The 25,942-nt window shown below is 46.8% G+C and overlaps 1 protein-coding gene across 4 annotated transcripts; it reads right to left on the reverse strand.

The window, feature by feature from the left end:
* Positions 1-647: 647 nt before the first annotated feature.
* Positions 648-25,900, reverse strand: ARHGAP1 (Rho GTPase activating protein 1). Of its 4 annotated transcripts, none has more exons than XM_062576164.1 (13): positions 25,861-25,900; positions 21,129-21,312; positions 20,341-20,433; positions 10,063-10,150; positions 9,688-9,819; positions 9,117-9,203; positions 8,415-8,513; positions 7,534-7,641; positions 6,557-6,633; positions 6,068-6,145; positions 5,383-5,511; positions 5,059-5,162; positions 648-4,347 (listed from the first exon to the last, which is right to left on the reverse strand). In XM_062576164.1, the coding sequence occupies exons 2-13, from the start codon at positions 21,265-21,267 to the stop codon at positions 4,168-4,170; spliced, it is 1,314 nt and encodes a 437-aa protein (XP_062432148.1). In that variant the 5' UTR covers positions 21,268-21,312; positions 25,861-25,900; the 3' UTR covers positions 648-4,167. The 4 variants fall into 4 exon arrangements, with proteins under 4 accessions (XP_062432148.1, XP_062432150.1, XP_062432147.1 ...); XM_062576166.1 differs by lacking the exon at positions 25,861-25,900 and adding an exon at positions 25,381-25,405; XM_062576163.1 differs by lacking the exon at positions 25,861-25,900 and adding an exon at positions 21,405-21,608.
* Positions 25,901-25,942: the final 42 nt, after the last annotated feature.

A 25,942-nucleotide genomic window follows, 5' to 3' on the forward strand; every position in this document is an offset into this window, starting at 1 on the left:
TATTTGTTTGTTAATAACATGCTTGACACATGCTACCCTGTCTGTGTCATACAGACAGGGTAGGCAACAAAACACAAGTTGGGTTTTGTGATGGTCTCCTACAGCCACTGTTCAATCGTCCTTTACTAGCCAGAGCAGCCCATAGTGCTGCCCTGATCAGGAAAATGGTGACTCATTTGCCTTGCCAATGGGGAATAATCCATATCGACCCACAGCCCAGTCATCTCTTCTCTGAAGGAGCCAAGGTGGGGGGCAGGCAGCAAAGCTTTGGCAACTACAATAAGCCCCACAGCTGTCTGGCTGCTCCTCTAGGAAGTGGTGATTCTCAGCAAAGTACTCATCACACTTGTCACTATGGGGAGACACTAATGTGGAAGGAGCAACCTTAGCCCAGCCTTGCTCAGCCTACTGCAGTACAGCAAAGAGCCAAACTTGCAGTACCTCATTCTTCTTCTAAACCTGTTTCCAGCCTCACCCTGAGGCTCCTGCAAACTATTATTTCTTCCCAGAGTTGCTCATGTATGAGGTATTTCGTACTCACTTTCCTTTCTCCGCGTGGCTGTGGTTGGCAGCGTAGCCACCCTTAGTCTTGTTTCTTGCACATGTGCCAGGATGCCGCCAGTGGACAGATACACCTGGATCTAGGATTAGGTTTTGATCTTTATTGAAATACAAAAAGTGCAAACTGTGAAATATAAGATTGGTGTAGATTAGAAGGAAATAATCATGAATGTGAACTGATACCACTGTGAAAACCCCAGCCCAACACCTGATGAACATCAATAGAAAAGAAGGCAGGGAATACTAGCAACAAAAGCAAAGCAGGGCTCCACACACAAAAGAGGAAACAAGGGCGAAATTGGCCCTCAGCCCTCTATCAAATGAGCAGACACTACCACAAGGCATCCAGATGACCCCCCCCCACACACACACACACCCCTGCATCTGATCTGCAAAGTTCTGATGTCAGTATACAGCTTGGGCCAGGGAGCAGGAGTCATCGGGGTGCCCTTAAGATAGCACTACGCTTAACAGAGGAGAATAATCTAGATGCTAGAGGCTGGAAGTAGAATGAATTCTTTACTCCTTCAAGGAGAAGTGGCTAATAGCCAACCTGAAAGACAAGCTAGGGAAGAGAACCCTGGACAGCCCTACGATAAGGAGAAAAAATATAAAGACCAGCTCCCTAATCAGATACTGCCCCCTACTTACACATAGAGGAGAAAAAACAGCCCAGGCAGGCCCCTGAGCCTAGCCCCGACCTGTAGCACTCTGCCTGAGGCAGCTGACCAGGTGAGGAGGGAATTTAATCCCATGGGCTTGGCAGATGCAAGCTCCTGTGGTCACCCACCTGGCAGAGGCTGCAGGTGGGCCCAGGCCAGTTCCTTGCCCAAATCACGGGAGGGATATCTCAATAAAAGGCATTCAGAACAGGCTGCAGAAGCAAAAGCAGCCCCAGTTACTGTGCCTGCTCCTGGGCCCTTGGCAGCTCCAGCATGAGGAGCAGCAGAAAAAAGGGGATATTTACACTGGGTCCCTTTCCAGGATTTACAAGCACTTTTCCACCATGAGCAGCAGGAGCTTCCCGAACACCCTCCAAATCCACTCCCTGCAGGCACTGACCTGGAGCAGGCTTTATCCCTGCCTGCAGGGGATGCATCAGGCTTCATTTCACTAAAAGAGGAAACACCACTTCAAGAATTCATTAAAAAATAACAATAAGAGGAAGAAAGAAAGACAGAACAGAGAGTCTTGCAGCAATCCCTGCTCCCTCCTGGAGAAGAGCTAAGCTACCCCCAGCCCTGCTCCTCCTGCAGGGAATGGTACTTGCTACCCTCTCCAGAGGGCTAGGGCTGCAAGGAAGGCCAAGGCCTTGTGCCCCAACACACAGGCACCTCCCATTCCAAGCTCCTGGAAGCTCTTCTCTGTATCAAATCAGAACTTCTCCATATCAAATCAGCCCTCCTAAATCACTCCAGCAGAGATCAAAGGTGAATTAGGAGTCCAGTATCTCCACCACCAAGCATTATTTGGCTATTGCTATGAATTGTCCAGACTGAAACCATTTATGTCCCAGCCAAACAGGGACGAATCTTCCTCTTATGGGAAGGAGACTAGGTAGCCGGTAGCCTCCGTAAGGCAAAAACCCCCAGCATCTAGCAGGGATCAGACCCCGCTTTGCCCTGGAACATCCCTTGCTCCAGCCTTAGGAATGTTCAGCTTCTGGCTCACTGTTCCCACCCACGGACGAGTGTGCCTTCTCCACCAGCTGGATGGACCTGCGCTGCCCCAGACATTCCCCAAACCAGCTGGCTGGATCTGCAGTGCCACGGGTGCCACACATCAGCTGGTTGGCTGCTTCATAGAGCTGCCTATGTTCCCACACATCCCCATAATGCAGCTTAGCGGAAATACCAATTTCTACAATTCCAGCTGTTGATATGCATCAGCAACGTGTCACTTATTTTGATTACAACCAGGGCATGAACCTTCAATCAGTGTTTAAAGGCAGGTTAAAATACTATGAAAAAAAATAAATTCTATTTAGAATCCAATGACTTTTAAAAAATGAGCTCTGCTTGGTTCAACGCATTTGTCCCTGTGGCCAGATTCAGCTGGGAGCAAGACTGACCCAGGCATGCAGGGTACATGATAAAACACACCGTTGAAGTAAGGCTAGAAGCTTCCTCACTAACACTCTCTCAGGCCCAGGCTAATGAGAGGGATCTCTTAACTCAAGTAAGGGGAATACTGCAATCCAAAACGAACAGTGAAGCACTGTGTTGCAGCTACTCTGGGAAAACACTGGGCCCACCTTGCTCTGAGCCTGTCTTGCAGACAACCAGATTTCTTCAGCCATGCCCAGGGCATACAGGATGCATCAGATCAGGCTTCCATGATAGGATGGAAGGGAAGTATGAACCAAGGGGGAGATGGGCCAAAGGTCCTCAGTATGGAGAAGCTGTTCCCTCACAGCTTTGGCACATGAGTGTTCAGCACCTGAGCAGAGACTTGAAAGCCAGGTCTGCTGTACTCTCCAAGTAAGGGTTAGCCCCAGTCCTCAGACCTTCCCTTAAGGCCACGCTCTCCGTTATGTTGTGCTGGAGAAAGTTCTGCTCAACCTGAAGAGAAAAAGAATGGCCAAGGCAGTCTGTGCCAGTTAACACAGATATATGTGCCTGAAGGGGTTGAAGAGGCTTTGTGTTGTTGCCACAGGGAAAGGCAGTGATCATCATAGTGTTCAGCAGCTCAGTGTCACCAGGGCACTTGTCCCCTGCAGCTCAGATTCACTATCTGTGAATGTCCCCAGCCAGGCCACCCACACAGTCTGTTCAGCGTGAACCTTCCCAGCAAGGCTGGAAATGCTGCTGGAGGGACATCAGCACCTGAGCTGCATAACAGTGGGAGGCACCTCACCCATCATACCCCAGCAAAAGCTGAAGAGTATCTGGAGCAGGTGATCTCAAAGGGGGGTGGGCTAAACGCAGCTTCCCCGTATCAAAGTTTGGCAGGCACATGCACACCCTGAGCCTGTCCTTCACTTGCCTGCCAAAAAAACAGGCTCTGGAGTAGTGTTTGCCAAGTGCACGACATGCTGCTACCTAAAGCATAAGGGCTACCTGCTCCCTTCACTGCTTCAAATGCCTTTGGAGAAAGGCAAGATATACGTTCAGTGCTGAAAAGATGGGAGTCATGGCAAGAACATCTGCCAAAAAGCCCAGCAAGCCTGCCCTGGCCTTGATAGCCCAGTTGAGGCAAGGGGGATGAGCTGAGATTTCAAGGAGTTTTAACAAATTAGGTCTTTGTTGAGGAAGGGAACAGGACAGAAAATACATGTATGAAGGAAGGAAGAAAGGAAGGAAGGAAGGTCAGCTTACATGGGAGCAGACTGGTGATGAGCCCTGAAAGAGCTGCACAGACTGGCAGGTGGGCTAGGACTCCACTCCCAGCAGCCAGGAGACCAGCTCCCCTCCCCACCTGGAGAAGTAAGTCTCCTGCTCGCTTACTTACACACTTACTCAACCATCTCCACAGCCCTCGCTCTGCTCATCACCCAGGAAATCAATGGTCCCTTTGCACTGGAGACAGCTTCATCACAGCTCCAAGACAAGGTGGGAAAGAAGGTGGGAAGGCGGGCACAGCGTGCTAGAGTGGGCTGGCCTGGGCTCAGGCCTCCATGTCCTCAAACAGCTCCTTCTGGTGGTCCAGTAGGAACTTTGTAAAGGTATTGATGGGGTTGATGGCTTTGAGGGTGATGGCTACATCTTTGGCCCATAGCAGATTTGGGCCAAAAACAACTGCTAGGTTGGTGTTTGTCATCTTGTTTTGGTCACTGTGTGCAGAGACCTGCATGAGAAGGAAAGAGACCACCGTGAATCCTACAGAACAGTACAGCCGCTGCCCTCTACCCTCCCCAAAGCAAGAGCTGACAGACCCCTGAGGGCAAATGGGAGCAGGACGGCAGACAAAAGCTGAAGGCCCACTGCCAGAAGATGGCTGGGGGAAACACACATGACCTCCAGCATTCAGGAAGTAGGGAGCAACATCTTGCCATTTTCCACATCTCACTATGGTTCAGCCACAAGGACACATCGTAATGCCAGGACAAAGAGCGCTCTCAGCTGATACCTCTTTGGTCCTGATCACCACTCCAACCAAAATCACCTTCCTTCTTGTTAGTGTAGCCTTGCAGTGGCTTCCTAGCAACAGAAAGTCCTCTAGAGCGGGTCTGAGATGCCTCTTCTAGTTCAGTCTTCTACTCAGATACTTCTGCTCGAATACTTTGCAATTGTACCTGCACCATAGGGAGCTTTCAGTCTCCTCAGTATAGATCACACAGACTTAATGCCTGTTTGCACCTCTCAGACTTATGAGAGGGGACTGCTTTAGGCTAGTTCATCATGATCATATCCAGTCTCTGTATAAGAGGAGCATACAGTGAAGAAAGGCAATTTCCTGGCCTAAGCTTCAGTTCCTCTCAAAGGAAAGGAGAGAATAGGCAGTCAAAAAGCTGATGAGAGGAACAGACAGCTGACTGCCTGCTTTGGAGTGGCTCACCTGCACCAGGAAGGCTGTCAATAAACGAAGCACTTGGTAGTTTTCTTCTGGCAGAATCTGGAGTGTTTTGCGAACAACATCCACACGATTCACCTCCTCCACACCTGTAAAGGTAGAGACACAGGGCAAGTAGGTCCATGAGAAAGCCTCATCTATCCATGCAAAGGGGGAATACCTCAGCACCCCCCCCACCCCCGCCAATGAAGCTCAGTTTGCAGTCACGGGGTATCCCATGCAGGGCTGCCCTTTCTCCAATCAAGGGTGATGTCTTTGCTCTTGCCCAGTGCAACATTCAAGGGATAGCACATTCTTGTTACAACTCACTCTGGAAGCTGACAACATGGCTGTAGAGGTCAAAAGTAAGGAGGGGCTCAGGTAGCTCCCTTAAGAAGGTCTTAAGAATCACAGCAGGGAGGTGGACATCTTCATACTGCTGGAAATCTACTGGCACACCTGGGAAAGTAGAGTAGAGACTCAGTGCTCACTGGCTAAAACAGGACTTCCTCTAGACAATAAGTAGGACTTGAGATTCAGAGCCCAGAATTGGGGAAGGAGCATCTTAAAGAACATGGAGAAGGGACTGGAGTACAACTTCTAGACAGTTTTGAACAACCTGCTCCAAAGGCATACACAAAGCATCGCTGAATCTAGCTCTACACCTCTAGAAATCATCAAACCAAGCAGATGGTTGCTTCCTGGTCATCTTCTCTCCTGCCAGCACAGCCACATACAAAGGGGTACCCTATCCTGGGAAACAGGGAAATTTTCAGGAAGGAAAAAAAACAGTGAGGGAAGCACGAGCTCAAAAGAACCATTTTTCCACACAGCAGAAGCATTATACGGTATCTGACACTTCTCCCTTGCAGCTCAGATCATGTCCTGACAGTAAGGCCTCACCTAGAATCCTGCCAGAGAAGGAGAAGAGCTATGATAAACTAGCTCCAGTACAGTTCTATTTGGACAGCAGGAGTTGGAAACAAGAAGGGCTGTGCTAAGCTGGGGCACTTACCCGTGTTGTATTTTTGCTGCACCTCCCTGACAACCTGTGTATTTGCTGATCTCCGGAAAATCCCCTCTGTTGCAAGAGCTGTAAAGTGAGAGCAGAAAGAAAAAAAATGCCAGTCACACGGGAGTCTCTGTGAACACCAGTCTTAACAGTCGTAAATCCATGCTGTGAGTTGTTCAGATAGATGCCAACAAGTCTCTTTATTTTAGAGTACTGCAATTCTTCCTGCCTACCTTTAGCAGCAGGCACAGAATACAAGAAGCATTTGCTGCTGTTTTACAAGTGGGAGTATGGACAGCTAGATGAAAGAGGTCTGCCAGGCCCTGATACTGCACAACCTCTCTTGATGGCTAATTCACCTAGCTCAGGTCTTTACACTTTATTCTCTGTTGCTATTCTCCTGTATCTCATTACACTCTGGATGGGAACGGGGTGGAGGAGAGGCCACCAATGTGGAAAAAAGAGGGGCTGCAGCTTCCCCTAATCACTCACCATGCTCCCGCAAATGGGCAATCGTCTCCCTGACCACCAGAGGAACAGATGACTGATCGGGGCTCTTCTCCCGTAGGCTGTGTGAAGAGATGAAAGGTTAAAACCATCTGGTCATCTCTACATGCAGCCCCAGACACGTAAACTTGCCCATGCAAGTAGAATCTTTGACTGGCACACAAGATGTTGCTACCTCAGTCTCCAGTTCACCCATTACTCCAGCCTTCTCTCCTTCTCACTCACTATGCTAAGTATGGGCTCATTGCTACATTGCAGGAATATTTCTCTGCCTTCTGTAAAAATCAAAGCATGCAGATGCCATGGCAAAGGGGCTCCCAGAAGACAAGGCCGTTAGTTACAAACCAGCTGAAAACCAGTTACAAACCTTTTTCCTTCCCCACTGTAGGAAAGGAAAAGAAAGCAACTGACATGTGAGAGAGATGCACAGAACAAACTTGCCCTCCCCCATGCCTGCACCTACCCGCTGTAGTGGAAGACATACTAAATCCAGTGGCTGGCAGGGAAGGTTTAGCACTGCCAACATGTTAGCTGCCATTCTCACGTTTGACAGTCCACACTACTTCAAAGTATGGAGCCATTCAGGCCACTAACAAGCTCAGGCATGTAGCACCACATGTGCTACATTTGGAAAAGGTCCATTGAAGCTGGGGAATGTGTTCTCAGATCACTTCAGAGGGTCTGTCTGGCCACAGAGCAATCCGAGAACACATTCCCCAGCTACAACAGAACCCCAACCTAATTTACAGTGGGATATAGCCTGGAAATCAAAATAGTGGAATTGAATCAGGTTAGTCAGGATCTGGACATGAGAACCATTTCTCAAAAGCATGACTCAAGTTTTGTAGCAAGTCCAAACTAAAAGAAATGTTACAGCTATTTCTGCAGCTGTTCACTTATAAATACAGTGACCTCATATCAGCCAGGCCAGGGGAAAAGCAACAAAATCCACAAATACTCACTGCTGGAGTGAGACACCAAACTGCTGGTTTGGCAGCGGTGGGCGCGGGGGTATTGGCTTCTGCGGCACTTGTGAAGGTTTCTGCAGGGACCTCAGATATTCATCATATCTGTGTCAAAACAGAGACTAGTATAGAACCATTCTATCTTTCAGAAAGAGCACCAACCCAGCTCTACACACGACCCACTGATGACCCACTGGTAACAGCTCTCGGGAAGCTCTAGCTTAGCACAGTGGATTCCACCTGCACAAAAATAAGACAGGTAGCTCAGGAGCACAAGGGCAACAAGAAGAAACATTCGGTTGCCAGGAAAAAGCAGATAGAAAGCAAGATCTGTCTAAAGTAAGAAGGTGGACTAGGGGAATAACTGGAGATCAAAGAGAGCCTGGGTAGCAGGCCAGGGCAGTACTGTTCATGATGAGGCAGATGAGGCATGCGTACCTGAACGGCAGGGAATCAGTAAGGTATGGCCAAGACTCTGGTGACTTTGGGTAGCCCCAAAGACAAGCTGAACTGTGGTAAGTGACCAAAGCAGGTGCCCAGACACAGCAGACGTGCACCAAGAGCTCCTGGTCAGTGTTAAGGTCAGCAGCCTGCAGAGAGCCCCCAAGTGGTGGGTGGCAGAGGTAGGACAGGGGGTCCACCAGAGAAACATTTTTACCTCAAGGACAGAGCTGGGCACAGGGGCCAAAGACACACAGGAAGGGCAACAGACAAAAACAAAGGTCTGTACAGCAATTTGGCACCACTCCCTTGGTAACTGCTGCCTGGGTGGAACAAGCCTTTCCATCCCCTTCACTTGCTTCCCCCTCTTGTCATTCCACCAGAAAGGTCCCACATCACAGAGAGCGAAACAAATGGGAGAAAGGCAGCACTCTCACTTCAGCACTTGACTTGGAATTCCCAATTGCTCCAGCTTCACATACTCCTCCAGCTCACTAAGGAAGTTCACGTAAAAAATTTTTCGTCCAAACTTAAAGCTGAAAAACAGAGACAAGTAAATAAGTGAGGAATCAGGAAAAACAGCATCAGAAGAATTGATTTCCCAAAGGCAATGAGAGCAGGCATCTGCAAGAGACATCAGTGGGCCAACAGGGCAGGTATGACCAAGCAGCAGAGATGTCTCCCACACAGCTCTCCAACTTCATATATTTTACTAGAAAATGCCAAGACTTTTGAAGTCATGTTCAAGGCCACAGTAGAGGAAGCCCTGGCCTTCCCCTTCCTAAGCTCAGCAGTAGGCTGGATAAAACTTCTCTTTTCATTTATTTTACACATGAATACCTAATGTAACCTGGACTGATGCTCTCACTTCCTTTTTGATTAGCAGGAGAGTCTGCAGCACTTTGCTTCAGCTTGGCTGGAAAGTAAGGGAGCATCACAGAGTTGCAAGCTTGGTAGGCTCCCAAAGCAGTTGTTCTTTTGTCTGAATACTTCTGAGCTCACAAATATGAGGAGACAACATAGGATGTGAGACATCTGGGCATGCTCAGCAGCCAGTGCTCTTCTTGTGTCCCACTGAGAATGTTCATTATCCCTCCGCTGTGTGATGATGTAAATGAGCTTCCTATATTGTTTCCTACCTGATCAGGGGTTTGAAGAGAATCAGCAGGGTCTTGATGAACATAGTTGGGTGTACAATATATAACGCTTTGATGTTCTTCTTGTACCTGCCAAGAGAGGCTAAGTGAGGATGAGTTGTGCTTTAAGCAAAGGATTCAATGTTTCCACAATGTTAAGGCACCTGTAGGTACTCCATCCCTTTTGCATTCTGCCTCATCATGGCCTGGCCTCCACTCTTCCCTGCTTCCTAGCTCTCTCAGGCAGCCCAGCAGCCTGAGGGCATGCTCTACACTGATCAAAGATCCACCAAGAAGCAGTGAGTAGCCTCATCAGGAAGCAATAATTATACTATGGGGCTGACACATTTGCACTTGTTCCTGGTTTTGCTGCTTACCTGTTGCCTGAAGGATGTAACTACAAAAGGAGCTACGCTCCCCATGATCCAGCCTGCATTAAACTACTCACCTACACAAACAGTAGATATAAGCAATAGTAGATTATGATCCCCAAGCTACATAGGGGAACAGAAAGAAGATTTTCTGTTAGGCTACAGAAACGCATCCTTCCCAGCTGTCCCACGCCCCTACTCACTTGCGATCAAATTCCCTGTAGGCATCCCGCAGCCAGCTCAGGGATGGCTTGTTCTCACTGGTCAGGCCATGGTGTAGATACACCAGCGTGTAATCACTCTCCACATACTGGTCCAATGTGAACTTCAGGTAGCTACAAAGATACAATTGCTGAACTTACTTCACGCTCTGCAATGGAGATGCTCTTTCTCCCTTTGGGTCACACTTTAGGATGCAGTAATGGAGGATTTCTACCTCCAGTAATGGAGGTAAGTAGTTTGCAAGGATGTGTCCAGCTGAAGAAGCCACAGCATATAGAACTGGCCTCAAGAATTCAGCACCTGGGAATTACTGAGGCTTAGGAAATCAAATAGCCACCTCCCCAGACACTACTCACCCCAGCAGTTTCACGTGATCAAGTTGATGACTTGGGGGCATCCGGCAGGCACTGAACAAAATGACTTTTCTTCCATACTTGTCATCACCTGCAGATGAAACGCCAGAGATTAAGGGGGTCCAGGACTAGATTGCAGTCTTTGCAGCAAGGGGGAAATGGAGCACGGGAAACCTCTGTAACAAGGCAGAAGTCTGGACTGCCACAGCTGCTAGCAAAGCTAAACCTGATTGTCAGCAGAGTTGCCATGGGTCCAGTGGGGAAGCAGAAACCTGAACACCAACGGTCTGGCAAACTGGCAGTGTGAACGGAGAACAGAACCCACACTCCAGTCCTGAAAGAAGAAGAAGGATTAGAAGCCAAGATGCCTCGGATGCACATAGTGACGGCGGACAATAACAGAGAGCAGAAAGTGCTTGTAGCATTAACACTGTCCCTGGGAAAATTGCTCTCGATGTATGCATACACTGGGCACAGGGAAAACTGTCCCTCATAAACACCAGAATGACTCCTCCCCTCCTGCACACAGGGCCAGACTAACCACTCATGGTCTGGTGTGTTTTGTTTCTTGCTTCACCTGATGCTGTTCTGCACAGGAATTTAAGCCTTCAAGAAATTCACAGAAACAGGCAGCCCTAGCCACATCCCAGAGAAGAGAGGAAGCATCATCATAAGTCTCTTCTAGAGATAGACAAGGTAAAGCTGCAGAATTCTGCAGGGTATTTTGCAGAATAAGCTGTTCACTGCTTCCTAGATTTTCCATCCACAGTGATAATTCTTTTAACCTGAGGAAGCTCCGAGGAGTTGCAAATCACCACAGAACAAACAAACCATTCTATGTCAAAAACCCAGCAGAGAACAACCTCCATCACACTGGATCCAAATAACCTAGAAATGAACATCGTCTTAGGGGAGATATCCCCAGCCACCTCGTGAGGCTTCAAAGACAATGGGCCAAGTTCTCCCAAAAGCAAGTCCTCAGATGTCAGTGGACTTCTGCCAGCAGAGATCTCAGCCTCATTAGCAAAACCCAAGCAAATAGGCACAGAGAAGCTCAGCTGACAAGCTAGGGGAACTGAGAAATTCAGATCAGTAAGAACCAGGTCACAAATCTTTTGGATATGAAGTTTAAGGGAAAGTCTGCTTCTCTCCCAAGTAGACACATCACCAAATCCATTACCATAAGGAAGAGTTCCAAGTTTTCCTGTCTTTCTAGCTACCCATCCTACTCAGGGAGCTAAGTTTTCTTGTCAAGTACAAGGAGCTGCTCCAAATAGCAACCAGAGAACTCACGTACATGAACCATGACACTAAGAGGCCACCAACCCTCCCTTTTATCCCCCTTCCAGACAGAAGAACGGATTTTCACTCTAGTAGTTCAGTTGTATATTCACTTATACTTTTTCTTGCAAATCCCCTTTCCAAGTCACTCACCAGACAACACAAGAGATGGAATTTACTGATACACAGAAGCCAGAACCTCTACAAAACTTAGGGACATTGAGGCAGCACTAGGTACAGACTACAAAAGGGGTGGCATAGGCCATTGCACTGACATACACATGCAAAGGTAAGGGGCAACTGGGGAGGACACATGACCCAGGATGCAGGACTAGGAGCGAGTGATGCAAGAATCATCTGGAACAACCAGATACAGTCACAGCCAGGCCACAAAACCAACATTGCATTGCATATCCCACGGTAGCCCACTCTCTGCCTAGCCCAGTTTCTTGGTAGCTTGCTATGAACTTTAGGGCTGGGTCTAACGCAGATAAGCTGTCTGTAAAACACAGGTGCAGGCTACGAAGTCCTGAGCAGGACAATATGGCATCTCACAGCTCTTCCAGGTAGTCTGTAATCACTCTTATGTTTCCATCTGGAAAAGGGATCTTGCCTTCACAGAGCAGCAAGAAGATGGTAGCATCTGAGAATCTCTCAAGTTTTCAAGTAATAGAGGTCTATGAAAGAGAATGGATAGGAAGACTACAGACCTCTGCAAATTACAGCTCCTTGCTAAAGTCAGAGTAGTTGCTGTCTTCAGTTAACTGAGAGGTTGCATTTCATGCCAAACTAGAAGGTCTGAGGGTGAGAAGCAGATCCCAAGCTTGATCAAGGCAGGCCTTGGTTGTGAAGAATTGCAGCATAGCACTTTGTTCATGAGATGTTGTGGGTTGCCACACACTCAGCTCAGGCTCCTGGGCACTGATTTCCAAGCCTGACAAGATAGAAGACATGAACCAAATACCTCAAACACTTTCCTCTGGAATGACAGGAAAACCTAAGGAAGGCCTATGCAAGGTCCAGAATCTCCTTCCTTATATAGCTGAAACGGTCTGGGGTTGTTGATAAAGAAAGAACAGACAACACATGATTCACCCAAAGGGAAGACAGCATGTTTCCTTTGGATAATTTCCAGGGTGAAGTACACTAAAAAATAATCTCTAGTCCCCTGGATCACTGAAAAAGGAGTGGCTCATTTTTTGTATGAAAACTACACAGGAACCAGCATGCCCCTTACTGAGTTCTGGGTTTCACTCCAGTTTCATCACACTGAGTTCAGCCTGTCAGCATAAAAACATTCAAAACAAACAGTTGCCAATCCTGTTTCCACCTGACATATCAGATCAGCCTGGTTCCTCCAGACAAGACAAAATTCAGCTCCTAAGTATCAGATTCGAACAATCAGTTGTTCCAATTTATAAACAAGAATTTAAAATCCATTCCACACATTCTTGGTTGTCTGAGGAAACTGCCTCCAGATGGCCTCTGTGCCTCAAACCGAACAGATCCTTATTGCATTTGATCTTTCCCAGACGCTCCATCCCTTGTACTGTTTGCTCTCCTGTTTGCAATATTAATCTTATGTATCTACATTTTCACCTCTTGTTTGCAATTCCAAGCAATTAAAGTTTCCACTGAACACAACTATAGACCAGGTACTAATTACTCAGCTCCTCAGACTGTCTCTTCCCTCTCTCCCAGAAAAGGAATGCTCAACAACAGTTAACAAGCCAGCAAAAAAGCAATTATATATCGCCCATATTCCCAAAGCACCCAAACAACATACATACCTTTGTGGATATATCCATACATAAAAGAAATATTTTCAGTCTACACTGAAATACAACTACCTCCTTATAGGATGGAATCCAGAAGTTGCTTAAGAACAAAGAGCAAGATGGTAGCCAAGATGCAAAACCTATTCAGCCAAGACTGCAGCTTATCTAAAGCAATATTGACTGGTAGCACTGATGGACAGGCTAATTCTTCTGAACAGTGCTATGGTACCCATAAAGCATAAATTCAGTTTTTCCTCTCATCCAAAGAGTAGTATTTCCAGTATACTTCTGAGACATGAGGCAAGGAACAGCATTCCCATGGTTCCAAGCCTTCTGCACAGGACCACACTTCTGGAAAGACTGAAGTTTAAAAACTGAGGCGAAAGTTTCAGCAGTAATGCAGACATATCAGAACAGGTAGCAGTATTGTTCGAGAGGATCACTCTGTATTAAATGATTCTGTACAGCCTATAGGAAAAATATTTGCTTAATTTGCAAATCCTGCTATGTATTTCCAGGTATTTCACCTGCAAAATATCACCTAGCCTTTATGCCATGACTTGAAGCCACCTTGACTTGGCTGGCAGCAAAACTACAGGCTGGGGGATCCTCTCCATTCCTAGTTTTGCCAAGCATCATCATCCAGGGATCTCAATGATGAAAAATTTAAACGGGGATATCCTGATACTTCAGTACTGAAGAGAATGCAGACAGATAAAACTTGCTACCAAAAGCTTGCGCTACGGGTTAAACAGCGAAGTTACAGAGTTCAAGGACAAGGAGAGGATACACTAGAGTGTTCTGGAACACTGCTATACAAGTTTCACAGAGTTTAGGATGTTTATCAGAGCCACTGTCAGTAAAAATCTTCTCTAATGTAATTTCAGCTTCTTGCCAAACTTATGACACAGCTGAGCACTGTTTATATGGGGTTGGTAGATTTCAGTTCTCCACTAAATTCCAAAGTAGATTTAGCCTCTGAGGAAAAAGGAGGTCATACAAGCTAGGAGCTCAAAGAAGTACTCCAGTACATGACATCTTCCAACTAAATATTCTCAATAACCGAACACTGCCAGAATTACAAAGCCTTCTCAAAAGGCTACAGCTCTGCTTGGCTCGTGGGTATCAGTGGTTTTCCCCACTGCAGATGGGGTTGGGGAAATAGAACAGGACCTGGAAGAGGTAGGATAAAGTTAAATTAGGAGTCTACACAATGTCACTAAATCCAGGAGGAAGGAAAAAATATCACAACCCCTTAATGTCTTACTGATGATTACAGTTTTTAACTGATTAAAAAGAGAGAGATGGTCACACTAAAGAACGCAAAATTGGAGGACACCTGAGAGGATGACAGAGGGGGGGAGAAGAACCCAAGAAACGAGGTAGCAGGGATCAGCATTTCCACAGACCGTGCAAAGGTCTTGGTCTGCTGTTCAGTAACAGCAGAAAGAATTCCACACGAAGAGAGTTTCATCTACATTGGTAAGTGAGAAAGCACCGACAGTCAATTTCTTAAGGCTTAGGATTTAAGTCCAGAGAACATTAACAAATGCTCAGCAAGCAGAGTTTCAGGCTGGAATGAGGAACAAGTTGCTGAAATACATCATCTCCTCTGCAGCTAAAAGGAGAAGAAATTTGTAATAACTGCTTTCATGCTAGAATCCAATTTCAGTGCCAGCTGCATAGCAAGTGACAGCAGTGGATCAAATGAAGGAATAGGAAGTAATCTTAGGATGAACTTCTAAAGCACGCAAGACAAAATGGTAAATCTGAATTCACACTGAACTGGTCCAAAGAGGCCACCACCATGACAGAAGAAAAAGAGAATTTACATCAAGACCCAAGAGCCCCAAAGTGCCCAAAGTAAATTTCACAGGCCAAATTTGGCTCAGATGATTTTGCTGCTTCCGAGGCACAAGTACAGCCCTCAGAGATGGTAATTACGTGTAGCCTTTGGACTCCTGAAAAGTTGCCAGCGCAGCCCAAGGCTGAGCAAAGTTTGGGCTCCCCTGAGATAATCCAGCTACAGGCCACAGTCATGCTAAAGGAATATCATGATCTACAGCATCAAATGTTAGTGCCACAAAACATCTACCTACCTGGTTGGGCCCCATCAAGTGCACCCTGGTCTGGAGGAACAGAAACAAAGTTATAACATGCCAAGTTTTGCACCCTTTCCCAGGAAGTCACTGGGATGTATTCAGTCGCTCTCAGCAATCAAGTTCTCTTGACTTCATCTTTTCCCCATGCTCCAAAGCAACCTTATCTAACAACTAGAGGTGATAACCACAACTCACAATTCCTGAGTCTCTCTTGAATTTGCATCCAATTCTGTGTAATCATGGTCAAGTTTCTGACCCTTACTGTTATACTTCTCACATATGCAAAACGGTAGCTGCAATACTGCCTTTTTAATAGGGTTAAGTGCACCTAATTGTGAATGTCAAGAGCCTTTGAACAACCTTCTAAGTGCACAGAGGATGGCATCATACTGTATGAATAATACATTCAAAAGATTGTTTTGCAAGAAGCTAAATTTCATGAATAAGCAGAAGATGAGGACGATTTAGACTCCAATGCATCCATGGATTTCTAAAAATCTTTTTAATAGACTCTAAAAAAAAATGCCAATTTCCTCTGGGCAGGGAAGAAACTATGAAGTCATTTATTACCATCCTCAACCCCTTTCTATCGCTTCTACACCTACATACTCAACAGACCCACATATATCAGTTAAGATCTACTATAGGGGACTGCTTAGAGCAGGGCTACTTTAGAAATTCTCAATTCCCTTGATCACACATGTCAAAAAATGTGGCACAAGCTGAGCTTTTTTGGGAGGAACGAGTTCACCAGAAACAACTCAAACTGTACCATACCAATACTCTAAAATAAGTAAGTATCACCAAAGCCAGAAAATACATCCAAATGCAGCAGAAATGCAGGCATCTTGTGTTAACAGAGCCAATAATAATGTACCATACTGGAGAGCAGCACTGTTAAGAGGCCTCTGTGGACCCAATTAAACACCAAAAACACACCACAACATACTTTGAATAGAAGTTTTGTCTGCAACTTCAGCCTTTGCTCCTTTGGTGAAACAGCAGCTAGCAGTACTTCTAGATTGATTTATTTTCCCATGTCAGTCATTAGTAGCAACAGCAAATCATCAGCATTAGTCACAAGTTTGTCACCAGCAGGCGTATGGGATGGCATCCACAATAGCCAGCTAAAACGCTTTTGAAAGCAAGTTTGGTATCAGACATCAAAAAAAGAGTCACTATCAAAACTGCTGGGGTGCAATCCAGTAACACTCAAGAAGTGACATCCTCAGCTCTCCACTCTGCTTTTCCTCTTTGATAGCAGTAAATCTTACTATACCCCAGCATCAAGTCTTCTCTGCAAGGGCACAGCCCTGCAGACTGCCGGTTAATGGTGAGAAGCAGCAGATTTCCCACAAAGTAGCAGAAACATGCTCTAAGTTTTAGCAATGCTTTACTGTGATTGTGCAGGACTACATAGCTTAAATAAATGGCAATAGCTACTCTCCCGACAATTTCTAAAAGGGAGAATTCCCTTTGGAATTTCCCCACTTTGGGGGGAAAATTGGAATTCTGATGCATCTCAGAGCTACAGGTTTGCATACTGATCACAAAGGTAAGACGAGTCTTTCTGACTGGGCAAAAGAATAAGCAAGGAAATATAAACTAGCAAGGAGCTGTTCAACAGCCCTGATCTTCCCACTTATCCCCAGACTTTCAGTAGGAATTGGCATCTCCAGATACCTCCTTCAGACTGCTACTAACCATCTGCCATATTATCACAATTCAGATTTTGTTGCATTGCAATTTGCCTCAATCCCCAGGAGACAGAAATGGCACCTTTGCTGTATAAAAATTAGCAGCAGGATACAGAAACTCTTAAACCTAACAGGAGTTTGGGGTAGTTCCTCAATAGCTTTCAACCGCAAGCCTGGGTTTTCTCCAAATGCGCTGCGATGCGAACAAGTAAAAAAACTGCATATTGCAGAAGTGGCGCATGCAGTGAAATCAAGCTGCCTGTGCTCCAACTTCAAGCCACGTGTAAAGACAAATTTGCTTCACTGCCCACAAGAAGAGGAACTCAGAGTCCACAACAGCACAGCCAGGCAGACCTCTCCAGAGCCAACATAAGGTATTCCAGAAACGGACACCTTAAGGCAAGTCAAGAAGTCCACATGTGCATTTTTTGGAAACGCATCGACTCCCAGAATCAAAAGACAGCATCCCAAATTAAAATATTCTGACTCATAACAGTGGCATAGTAATCTCTTGGAACTGCGGTCTGGGGTTGGGGGTGGTTTGGGGGCCTTATGCCCCCATCTTCCCCCACCACAAGGGACAGCAACAACGTGACTGCGCCTTACCAGTGGGCAAAAAGCAGTGCACCGCAGACAGCACATTCCAGGAAGATCGAGCCTCTAGATGATATAGCAATGTAGAGCAGAAAAGAGAGTTCTCACGAGACCACTGCACTATTCTGAAGTGGAAAACAAAACAAAGAAACCTATTTTCTGGGAAATTCTGCAACATGGTTTTGAACAATTTCCTTCCTCTGTGCACCAGATAGCTGGGATATTCAAAGCCAATATGCCTTGCACTGAATCACAGATTAAAAGTTTAGCTAGAAAATGTGTGCGTTAACTTTCTGTAATCATAATTGGGTCTTTAATAAGCTATTGTCTATTAACAGTGTGCACCCATCCCTCAAAAAAAAATTACTACTCTGACTGTTCAGGATAACCCTGGGCTTGTAGAGCTCAGCCCAAGGATGGGAACTAGCCTTCTGCTTCTGTCTCAAAATAGCACCAGCATACCAGAACATATTTCAGGGAAGACACAAACAGAATTAGCCATATGCTTTCTGCCCTGAAGTGCAGGGCCAGGGAAGGACTCCAAAGTAAAAGCTCATAATACAGCAGAACGGATATAACTACATGCTGCCATTTGCTACTATGTACAAGAGAAGCAGGGTGAGGACACTCCTTTCAGACTCAGTGTGGCCAGCTTTGCTTGCATCAAAAACATAGCTTGTCAGCAGAGCCAGATCCAAATAGTTCAACCGTAATCACCCGCACTACTTCCAATAGGATTTTTCCAGATTTTCACAGATTGTCTGCCTCCTACAATAGCCCAGAAAACACTACCCTGTCTGATTCTTTGAACAGTTCCTCTGATCAACTTAATAAACCCTGCTTCCAGGAGATGAGACACTAGTGAACCTCAAAACCATATGTGAGCATATCAACTATCTGAAGCTGTGCTGCTAGGTCTTCCTTGCCCTGGAAAGGCACCGCACCACCTTCGGGTGGGAGACACTCGTAAGCTTTTACATAAACCAGCTATTGCTGAAAAACAGTTAGTAGCAGACAATAGCAGATGCTTCTATGAAAGGCTTTTATACTATAGAGATGCATGAAAGGGATGGAGAATTCACCAGAAACACAAATTTAGATCATGATGAGGTAGAGGTTTCTCTCATAACACAGCCATACCTTCCAGTTAGCCATCATACCCCCCTGAAATCCCCTTCAGGAAGGTAGAGTTCTTCCTTTACTACCCTAGACATCTGTGCCAAATGGCTGTTTTCCAACAGCAGCACTAGACGCATCTCAGTGCTACTCTGCTCAGAGAGCCTGTAAAAAAACCATTATGTTAGCTTGGATGTTAGCTTGGAATAGAAATCCCACAGAACGACTGGTGCTTGCATCAGAAGGCTGCATACAAAGTGTACCCTTGGGTCAGGCGACATTCCAGTCTTATCAACGGCTTTGATCTAAGCTCTCTGCTAAGTGCTTAGGCTTTGTCTGAAGTGAGTAGAAGTATCATTTAACTCATCAGCCCCCAGAGTTCAGAAACAGTGGCTACCTCTGTTATTTGCATTCCAAACATTTTAGTTATTATCACTGACATAGTAGAATCCACACATCCGCCCCATCCCAACTTCAGCAGGAGGGAGAACAAGGTGCAGAGCCGTATCAACCCCAGTCCTTGGACAGGGGTTCCTCAAAGCTCCATGGAAGAGAAGGTTACTAATACATCTGTGAAAGAAAGTGCTAAAAAGAGAATTTAAAAGGCACAGTGGCCCAAAGGCTGAACAACTTGCCTATCATCCTAAGTAGCCAAGGCACATAGAAACAAAAAAGAATGAAGTTTTGAACTCATCATTATCATTTTGTGTTCCAGAAGATGTAATATGAAAGGTCGGGAGCAAGAAACCTTATTCTAGATGACTGCCAAGGAAAGAACAATGTCAGGACAATTCTTACCAAGGTAACTGCCTGAGAATCTTCCTTCTCCAATCAAACCCTACTGCAGAACAACCTTTAATCAAAAGGACTCCAGCTTATAACTCTGCTTTTCTTCAATTTCACATGTGGGGTAGGGACCAGGGTATACAAGGGCAAGAGGAAGGGGAAGGGATCGCTATAGATAATCAAAGAGGAAGTGTGAATCAAGTCACAACAGGTTAAAGAGGCTTTTTGTAACAGGAAATGCAGAAAAAAGTGGAATTACCTTCTCTCAACCTTACCAGAGCAACACAGAACTACTCCCAAAAGTCTTTCTTATGGAGCTCCTGGAAGTAACTTGTCAAAGGTTAGTATAATTAAAACAGCATTTACAAAACAACTACAAGGAAGAAATCAGCGTGCCTGTGAGCCATAGTTCACAAAATGATCAGGTCCTTCCTTGCAGTGGGCCTTGTGCATATTCCCCACATCCCAGACTTCTCAAAAATGCTGTAGAGGGACAGGATGGTAAGCTCTGGTCATTCAGATATAATAGTCAGCTGCCAAGCCTTCTGCGGATTACTCAGTCAGCTGAGGAGCTTGCAACTGTACTGCGTAACTAGGTAATTTCTGTTCCATTATGCAGAAGCCACATCTTCCACTGAGGATAGAGCCAAGGTCTACATCTAAAGTACTTCAGCTAAAGCAACTGAGTCCCACTAGTAATATAATCAAGATATTAAGACCCAAGAAAGAATGCAAGTCGAATCAAGGTCAATGGAAAACTAAACTTAAAGCAAACGCTCAAGAAGTTTGGTCCTTCTCTTTACAATGCCAGCTGTCCTTGTCACTTGGGCCTGGCATACCGGAGATGCCTCCACAGCCCCACTAACAATGCCCTTCCTCATCCCAGCTGCAAAAACATGAGAGGAAACAGAGATAAAAGAGCCCTACCAGCAACTTCCACGATGTGGTGCCTGGCGATATCATAGTACGGATCATCCCACCGCAGGTGAGTGACAGGCTCAGGGGAGCCTTTGGAGTCTTCTGCACAAAACACAAAGAACAAACAATTAGCAGAAGGGATCTAGAGCACCTCGGTAAGGTGCAGAGTAACAGAGATAGAGGGCTGGGAATAAATTCTCCTCAGCATGGGGGTACTCACATATGAACCCAGCCACTCTGGAAACCTGCCTCCAAAATTCTAAGTGCCAAGGGCACCACAATGGCTGCTTAGAGCAGGAGGACCTTCACATCCTCCCTTGACAGATGGCTGTCCAGTGCCTTGGGGCTAACTCTCTTGATTTTCTTGGGCAACACAGTCCACAATAGCGTCTGGTTGGATTCCTACAGGCTTTCACAACAACTCAAATCTCCATTCCCACCTCCCACATGGAAGTCCAAGACCTTTCCAAGCAGGAAAAATAAGCTATCTTGCAAGAGACGATAATAGAGGGCACTCAAGAACTTACAGCAGGTCTGTACCGTTAGCATCAAAGCACAGCCAGCCCTAGGACTGACAAGAGTACATTAACATCAGCTGGCCTTGATTTTTTTAGTTTAGTTTTTTTCAGCCATTTAATAGCAGGGCTAATTCAGTTTGGTGTGGTGCAACATTTATGTACCAACAAACTTTCAAATGGAGCTGCGACTCTCTGATATGTAGATACCACCATGGTGTTCCACAACAAATTATTCACTTTTAGCCTAAACCCTTACCCCAAGCAAGCAGATATACTCACCTGATTTGGGGAAAGCAGGGACTTCATCTGCTGGCCAGTCCTTATCATCTATGGAGGCCAGTTTGAGCTGGCTGAGGGACTGGTTGGTATCATCCAAATTCAGGTCATCCTGAAGCTCTGACAGCGGGTCTGTAGCCATGGTCTCCAAATACTGCTGTTTGTTTTGCAGAATCTAGAAGAAAGACTGCAGAGATTGCTAGGTCAGACACTGAGATCTCACCATTTCCCTCCCTGAGGCTCTTCTCTTCATTTCTCCAAAAGCTTCCCACAACATACCTTCAGCTATTCAGAGCTCATTCTTCCCCTTCCCCTCAAGGCAGAAAGGCATAAACTCCCCCTCCTCCAAAGCCAGAAGCACTAACACATGTCACATTCTTTCCTATAGGCTCCATCAGGAGCCTATACCAACCCTCAGCGAGTCTCTGCTTGACCACAGCTGCATCCAGATTAGCTTCTTTCCTGAAACAGGAGCAGTAGAAAGACAGAGGAAGGCGACAGGCTACGCCAGCCCCTGCCTGATACACTCACTGTACCAGCTCTAGGCTCCCCCTCCCCCATGAAGGGCTGGCACAAAGCCCAGCTGTTTCCACAGTTGCGCCCAGTGCTGGAAGCTTTCCCAGGAATCACCCTGCCTCATACACCATAAGAGAGGGCCAGAGCTCTCAGCAGCAAAGTGGGTGCTTCAGTGTGCTGGGATCTAAATACAGAATTGAGGAACTCAGAGCCTCTTAAAATAAGATTTCAGTGGCTGAGATAGTAAGACAGAGAAAACAATACACATACAACCCCGATCTCATTTCAGTACCATCCAGTAAATCCTTTCTTCTATATGATTGTAAGCAGCACAGGAATCATCTCTTACAATAAAGCTATATTGCTGGAACAAGCACTTTTCACCAAGCATGCCAAAATGTTGAGGAGACCAAGGAGTTAAGAGGGTCTAGGAAACAACAGAGAATTCACTGTGTTTGCTTTTGCTTGCAAATATTTCTTACTCTTGCTCGGAGCAGTACATACGTTACTGTGTACGTTAATGTGAGCTAGCACAGCACATAGCACTTCCTAAAGGTACCAACTCTTATGGAAGTCCCCCAGGAAACAGCTACCATCACCATGGTACCATGGTCACCATGGGCTACCATGTCACTGTCCTGGAAACAAGCAAGGAAATACGGGACAGGAAAAGTATGCAGATCTAGAGGGCTCACACAGACCAATGTTATCACCACCACAAGGATAGTAATTCAGCCATAAGCCAAGAGGAACTATAATAAACAAGCAGAAATGACACCATGTTTTGCAGATGATCTAAGGAGCCTTACAATGCCTTTATGTGACAGATCATATTCATAGTGGAGTTACTTCCTCGGCCAAAATGGAGGGACACGCTGACATTTTGCCCCCTCTATCCCTAGGGCATGAATGCGTGCATCTATCCAGCAGACGATGATGATGAAACAGTTACACGGACATGAGCACAGAGATGAAAACTCTGAGAGACTGAGCATCAGAAGGTGGCATGTCCATGCTCAGGGTAACACCAAACTCTGGTAATGTTTGAGGGCAGGAAGTTGGATAGTCAGTGTTTGTCCTCCACCTCAGAGATCTCTCCGAGGGTTACTGTGTCCTGTAATCCCTTATCGCTTATTGACCAGTTTATAACCAGTTTCCACTTCCCTGTGGCTCCCAAATGGCTGGAAGCTATTGCAAAACAAATGAAATGAGATCCCCAAAATACAAAAGAGCAAGACATCAATGGGCTGTGGATCACCAAGTTCAGCAAATACACTGGGTCTGACAGCTTCAGCTAGCCAGAGATCCAAGCAAAATCAATATGCAGTCCCATGAGGGCTGGAAGAGCTGTTTGACCTCCTCTATTCTCAAAGGGACAGGGAGCAAGAAATCAGGCTCCCTTTCACCATGAACTCATGTTGGAACCATGCAGCAGCAGAGCCAAGTGACAACCAACTCTCCACCCCTAGCAACAGATCTGATTTCTATGGCAACACTAGGCACCGATTCCTATGACTCAGTGTGCTTAAAGTATCCTCCAACTGCAGCTCAGCAACCCCACAATCCAGCACAGCACGCTGATGTTCCCACAGAGGAAGCACGCACAGCCCCAGGGTTGTCTTGCTGCTCTTTTCAGTCCCTGGGTATATCCTGCTCTCATGGACTTCCCGGCCCAGGTGGGAAGAGAGGACTAGTTTCAAGTGCTGCCCAGGAGGTGCCTTTTGTGTAAAGTTATCAGGAACGCCCAGCAGCAATACTACCCCCAAAAGTGCTCAGGGGCGAAACCCAAGACCAGAACTTAGAGCTCTTCACCTAAGGCATAAGTGCTGATTATTAGACAGCACCAAGGGATTTCCCCAGAAGCATATTTCTGAGATTAATCCCAGTGTGGCACCATGTGGAAGAAGGAAGTAATCAGTAGGATCCTTACAGATCCACACTGCAAAAAAGAGCCCAGGGAACAATGCACTTGCTAAAACTCTTCCTTACACTTTGGACAGGCAGACCAGACTCCCCAGATATCCCCACGTGCTCTCCACAGGCAGGCAGGCAGCTCTGTTGTTTGGCTGGGTTTCATGACAGAAATGTTAATGGAAGAGGGATGCAGAGCAGAAGAGCTCTTGGACTTTTTGTTCTTCTTGTGACCTAATCTGTAGCTATCAGAGAGCTCTAAGCAGTTTTTCACAGAATCTCCCCCACCTCTTTCCCAATAGTGCGAAAGACAAAAGTACAGGGTCTCACATCAGATAATCCTTGAGCGTTTTAGAGAAACAGTGTCCTCTAATTGCCTAAGAATAATCAGGCGTTGAGAAAGAAAGACCCAGAACTGAGAAGCAGGATGTAAAAACTTAGGGTATCTTAGCATAAGGGTTCCCATTTTATTTCCTGACAGAGTGCAGCTGCATGTTAAAGGAGAGGAACCTCAGTCCTTTAAAATACAGTTTTTACCAAAGTTCTGCCCCGAAGACTGCTCCTTACACAATATTGCAATAGAATCTACCCAGGGAAGATGGTCCACCTGTACCTATGAAGTTTTGGTAGCTGCTGCTTACACAGAGGTTTTCTTTTTGTTTTGTTGTTTGTTTGTTTTTTGCAATTCCAGTTTTGCTACTCCTGCATCATCCATTTGTCAGCTGTACCTACTTTGCAGTTTCCACTTCCTGTTTTTCTTTTGGATGTACTACTAATTCAGAAGTAAATCTATACATCAAAACATATCCATCCGTTTTAGCATGCCCTGGACATACATTTGCACGCAATAAAGAATTACAAAAGCCAGATGATTTCTTCTCCCTTGACTTATTAGCAAGCAACACTCAGACCCAAGAGGAATCCAAATTCTGGGGTTGTATTATTTTTCCAACTCTGCTGTCATCTGCACCTCCTCCCAGTTTAGGTTAATAACTGGGCAGGTTAATTTGCACAATGTCTGCTTTTCTTTGCACACCAGCCAAGTTCCTGCATTTTACTACAGTCTTAATATCAAACACAGAATTAGCCCACGTTCAGTGGCAACTTCCCAGAAGTAACAAGATCAGAACTCAGTATCAGAAGTAATAACTCCAATTAGGCATGGCCCAGCCTCACAGGATGGCTCCTCTCCCCACTGCAAGAAAAGCAACAAGTTACTTAGCAGCGTACCTTGGAAGTACTCAGGCTCTGTATGAACCAGTCCCAGGACTGAAGGACTCGCTGAGAAAGGCCTGTGCAAGTCCTCCCTCCCATCAAGACTGATGATACCACTAAGAGCATCACTTCCCTGAAGCAATCAGAGAGTCAAGAGCCAGACTGCCTTCATCTGGCTCACGAGTGACCAGATAAATCAAGAAAGACAACACACGCCGTTGCTTCTGCAATCAGTTTGGTCCTTCATTAATGTAGCACCTTCTTAAACCAGCAGTATGCCCCCCTCAGTCACCTCAAGCACTTTGCTGAAAGCCATCCCGGTGCCCACCAGAAATTCATCCCGACTAGCAATCAACCTCCTCTACCCTCGCAAACAAACCAGCAAGAGAGCAAAAGAGCGGAGTGCAGCTTCCTCTCCCAGCGCACAGCTCGCTAGCAGCAGCACAGCGACCCACCCACTGCACGGGCGGCGGCACCGCGCTGGAGGAAACGCGGGCGCGCAGAGCCCTGAACACCGGCCGTGCCTTTCCGCCTCCTCCCGCCCCAAGTCTGCTCTCTCGGGTCCCCCTTGCCTGAGCTTCTGCGAAAACCCAGATTCAAGTAAGACACTCACAGGTGGGTCAGCAATTTACACAGCTTTTTTTAAAAAAAATAAGCAAGGTTCTGATCACCATGCCAGCTGCCCAGGAACGACGGGAGGGACGTTCAGAAAGCCAGGCTGGCAGGCACCCGGCCAGGCTGGCAGGCACCCGGCGGCCCTGCCGCGACCCTCCCGCGCTGGCTGCTGCTGCGGCTGCCGCTGCTGGAGGGGCGCAGGCGGCCGGCGGCGGCTGCGGCCCCGCCACGCGCGGCAACACGCGGCCGAGAGCGAACGGAAAAACTTCCCGAAACTTTCCGGGCCTCCGAGCCCCGCTCGCAGAAGCGGCTGCTGCGCCACAACCGGCGCCTCGGGCGTCCTGCCCCCGCGGCCCGCGCGGCACCGGCCCTTCCTCGGGGAAGCCGCCGCGGGGCTCCGGCCGCGCCCGGCACTGCCAGCGGAGGCCGCGAGCCCCGCCCCGGCCCGCGCCCCGGCCCGCGCCGCCGCCGCCGGTACCTGCCGGCCGCCGCCGCCCGCCCGTCCCGCCAACATCCGCCGCCCGCCGGAAGCGCCGCCCGTCGCCACGGGAACGCGCCCG

This window comes from Rhea pennata, chromosome 5 (assembly GCF_028389875.1).
Source record: "Rhea pennata isolate bPtePen1 chromosome 5, bPtePen1.pri, whole genome shotgun sequence".
Lineage (NCBI taxonomy): Eukaryota > Metazoa > Chordata > Aves > Rheiformes > Rheidae > Rhea > Rhea pennata.

Excerpts from the sequence above, each read along its gene's own strand:
- ARHGAP1 (XM_062576164.1), bottom strand. The coding sequence starts at position 21,267 with ATGGCTACAGACCCGCTGTCAGAGCTTCAGGATGACCTGAATTTGGAT. Across the intron at positions 5,512-6,067 it reads GCAGCAAAAATACAACACGG|GTGTGCCAGTAGATTTCCAG; the intron begins GTAAGTGCCCCA and ends CTACTTTCCCAG. Across the intron at positions 4,348-5,058 it reads TGACAGCCTTCCTGGTGCAG|GTCTCTGCACACAGTGACCA; the intron begins GTGAGCCACTCC and ends CTTCTCATGCAG.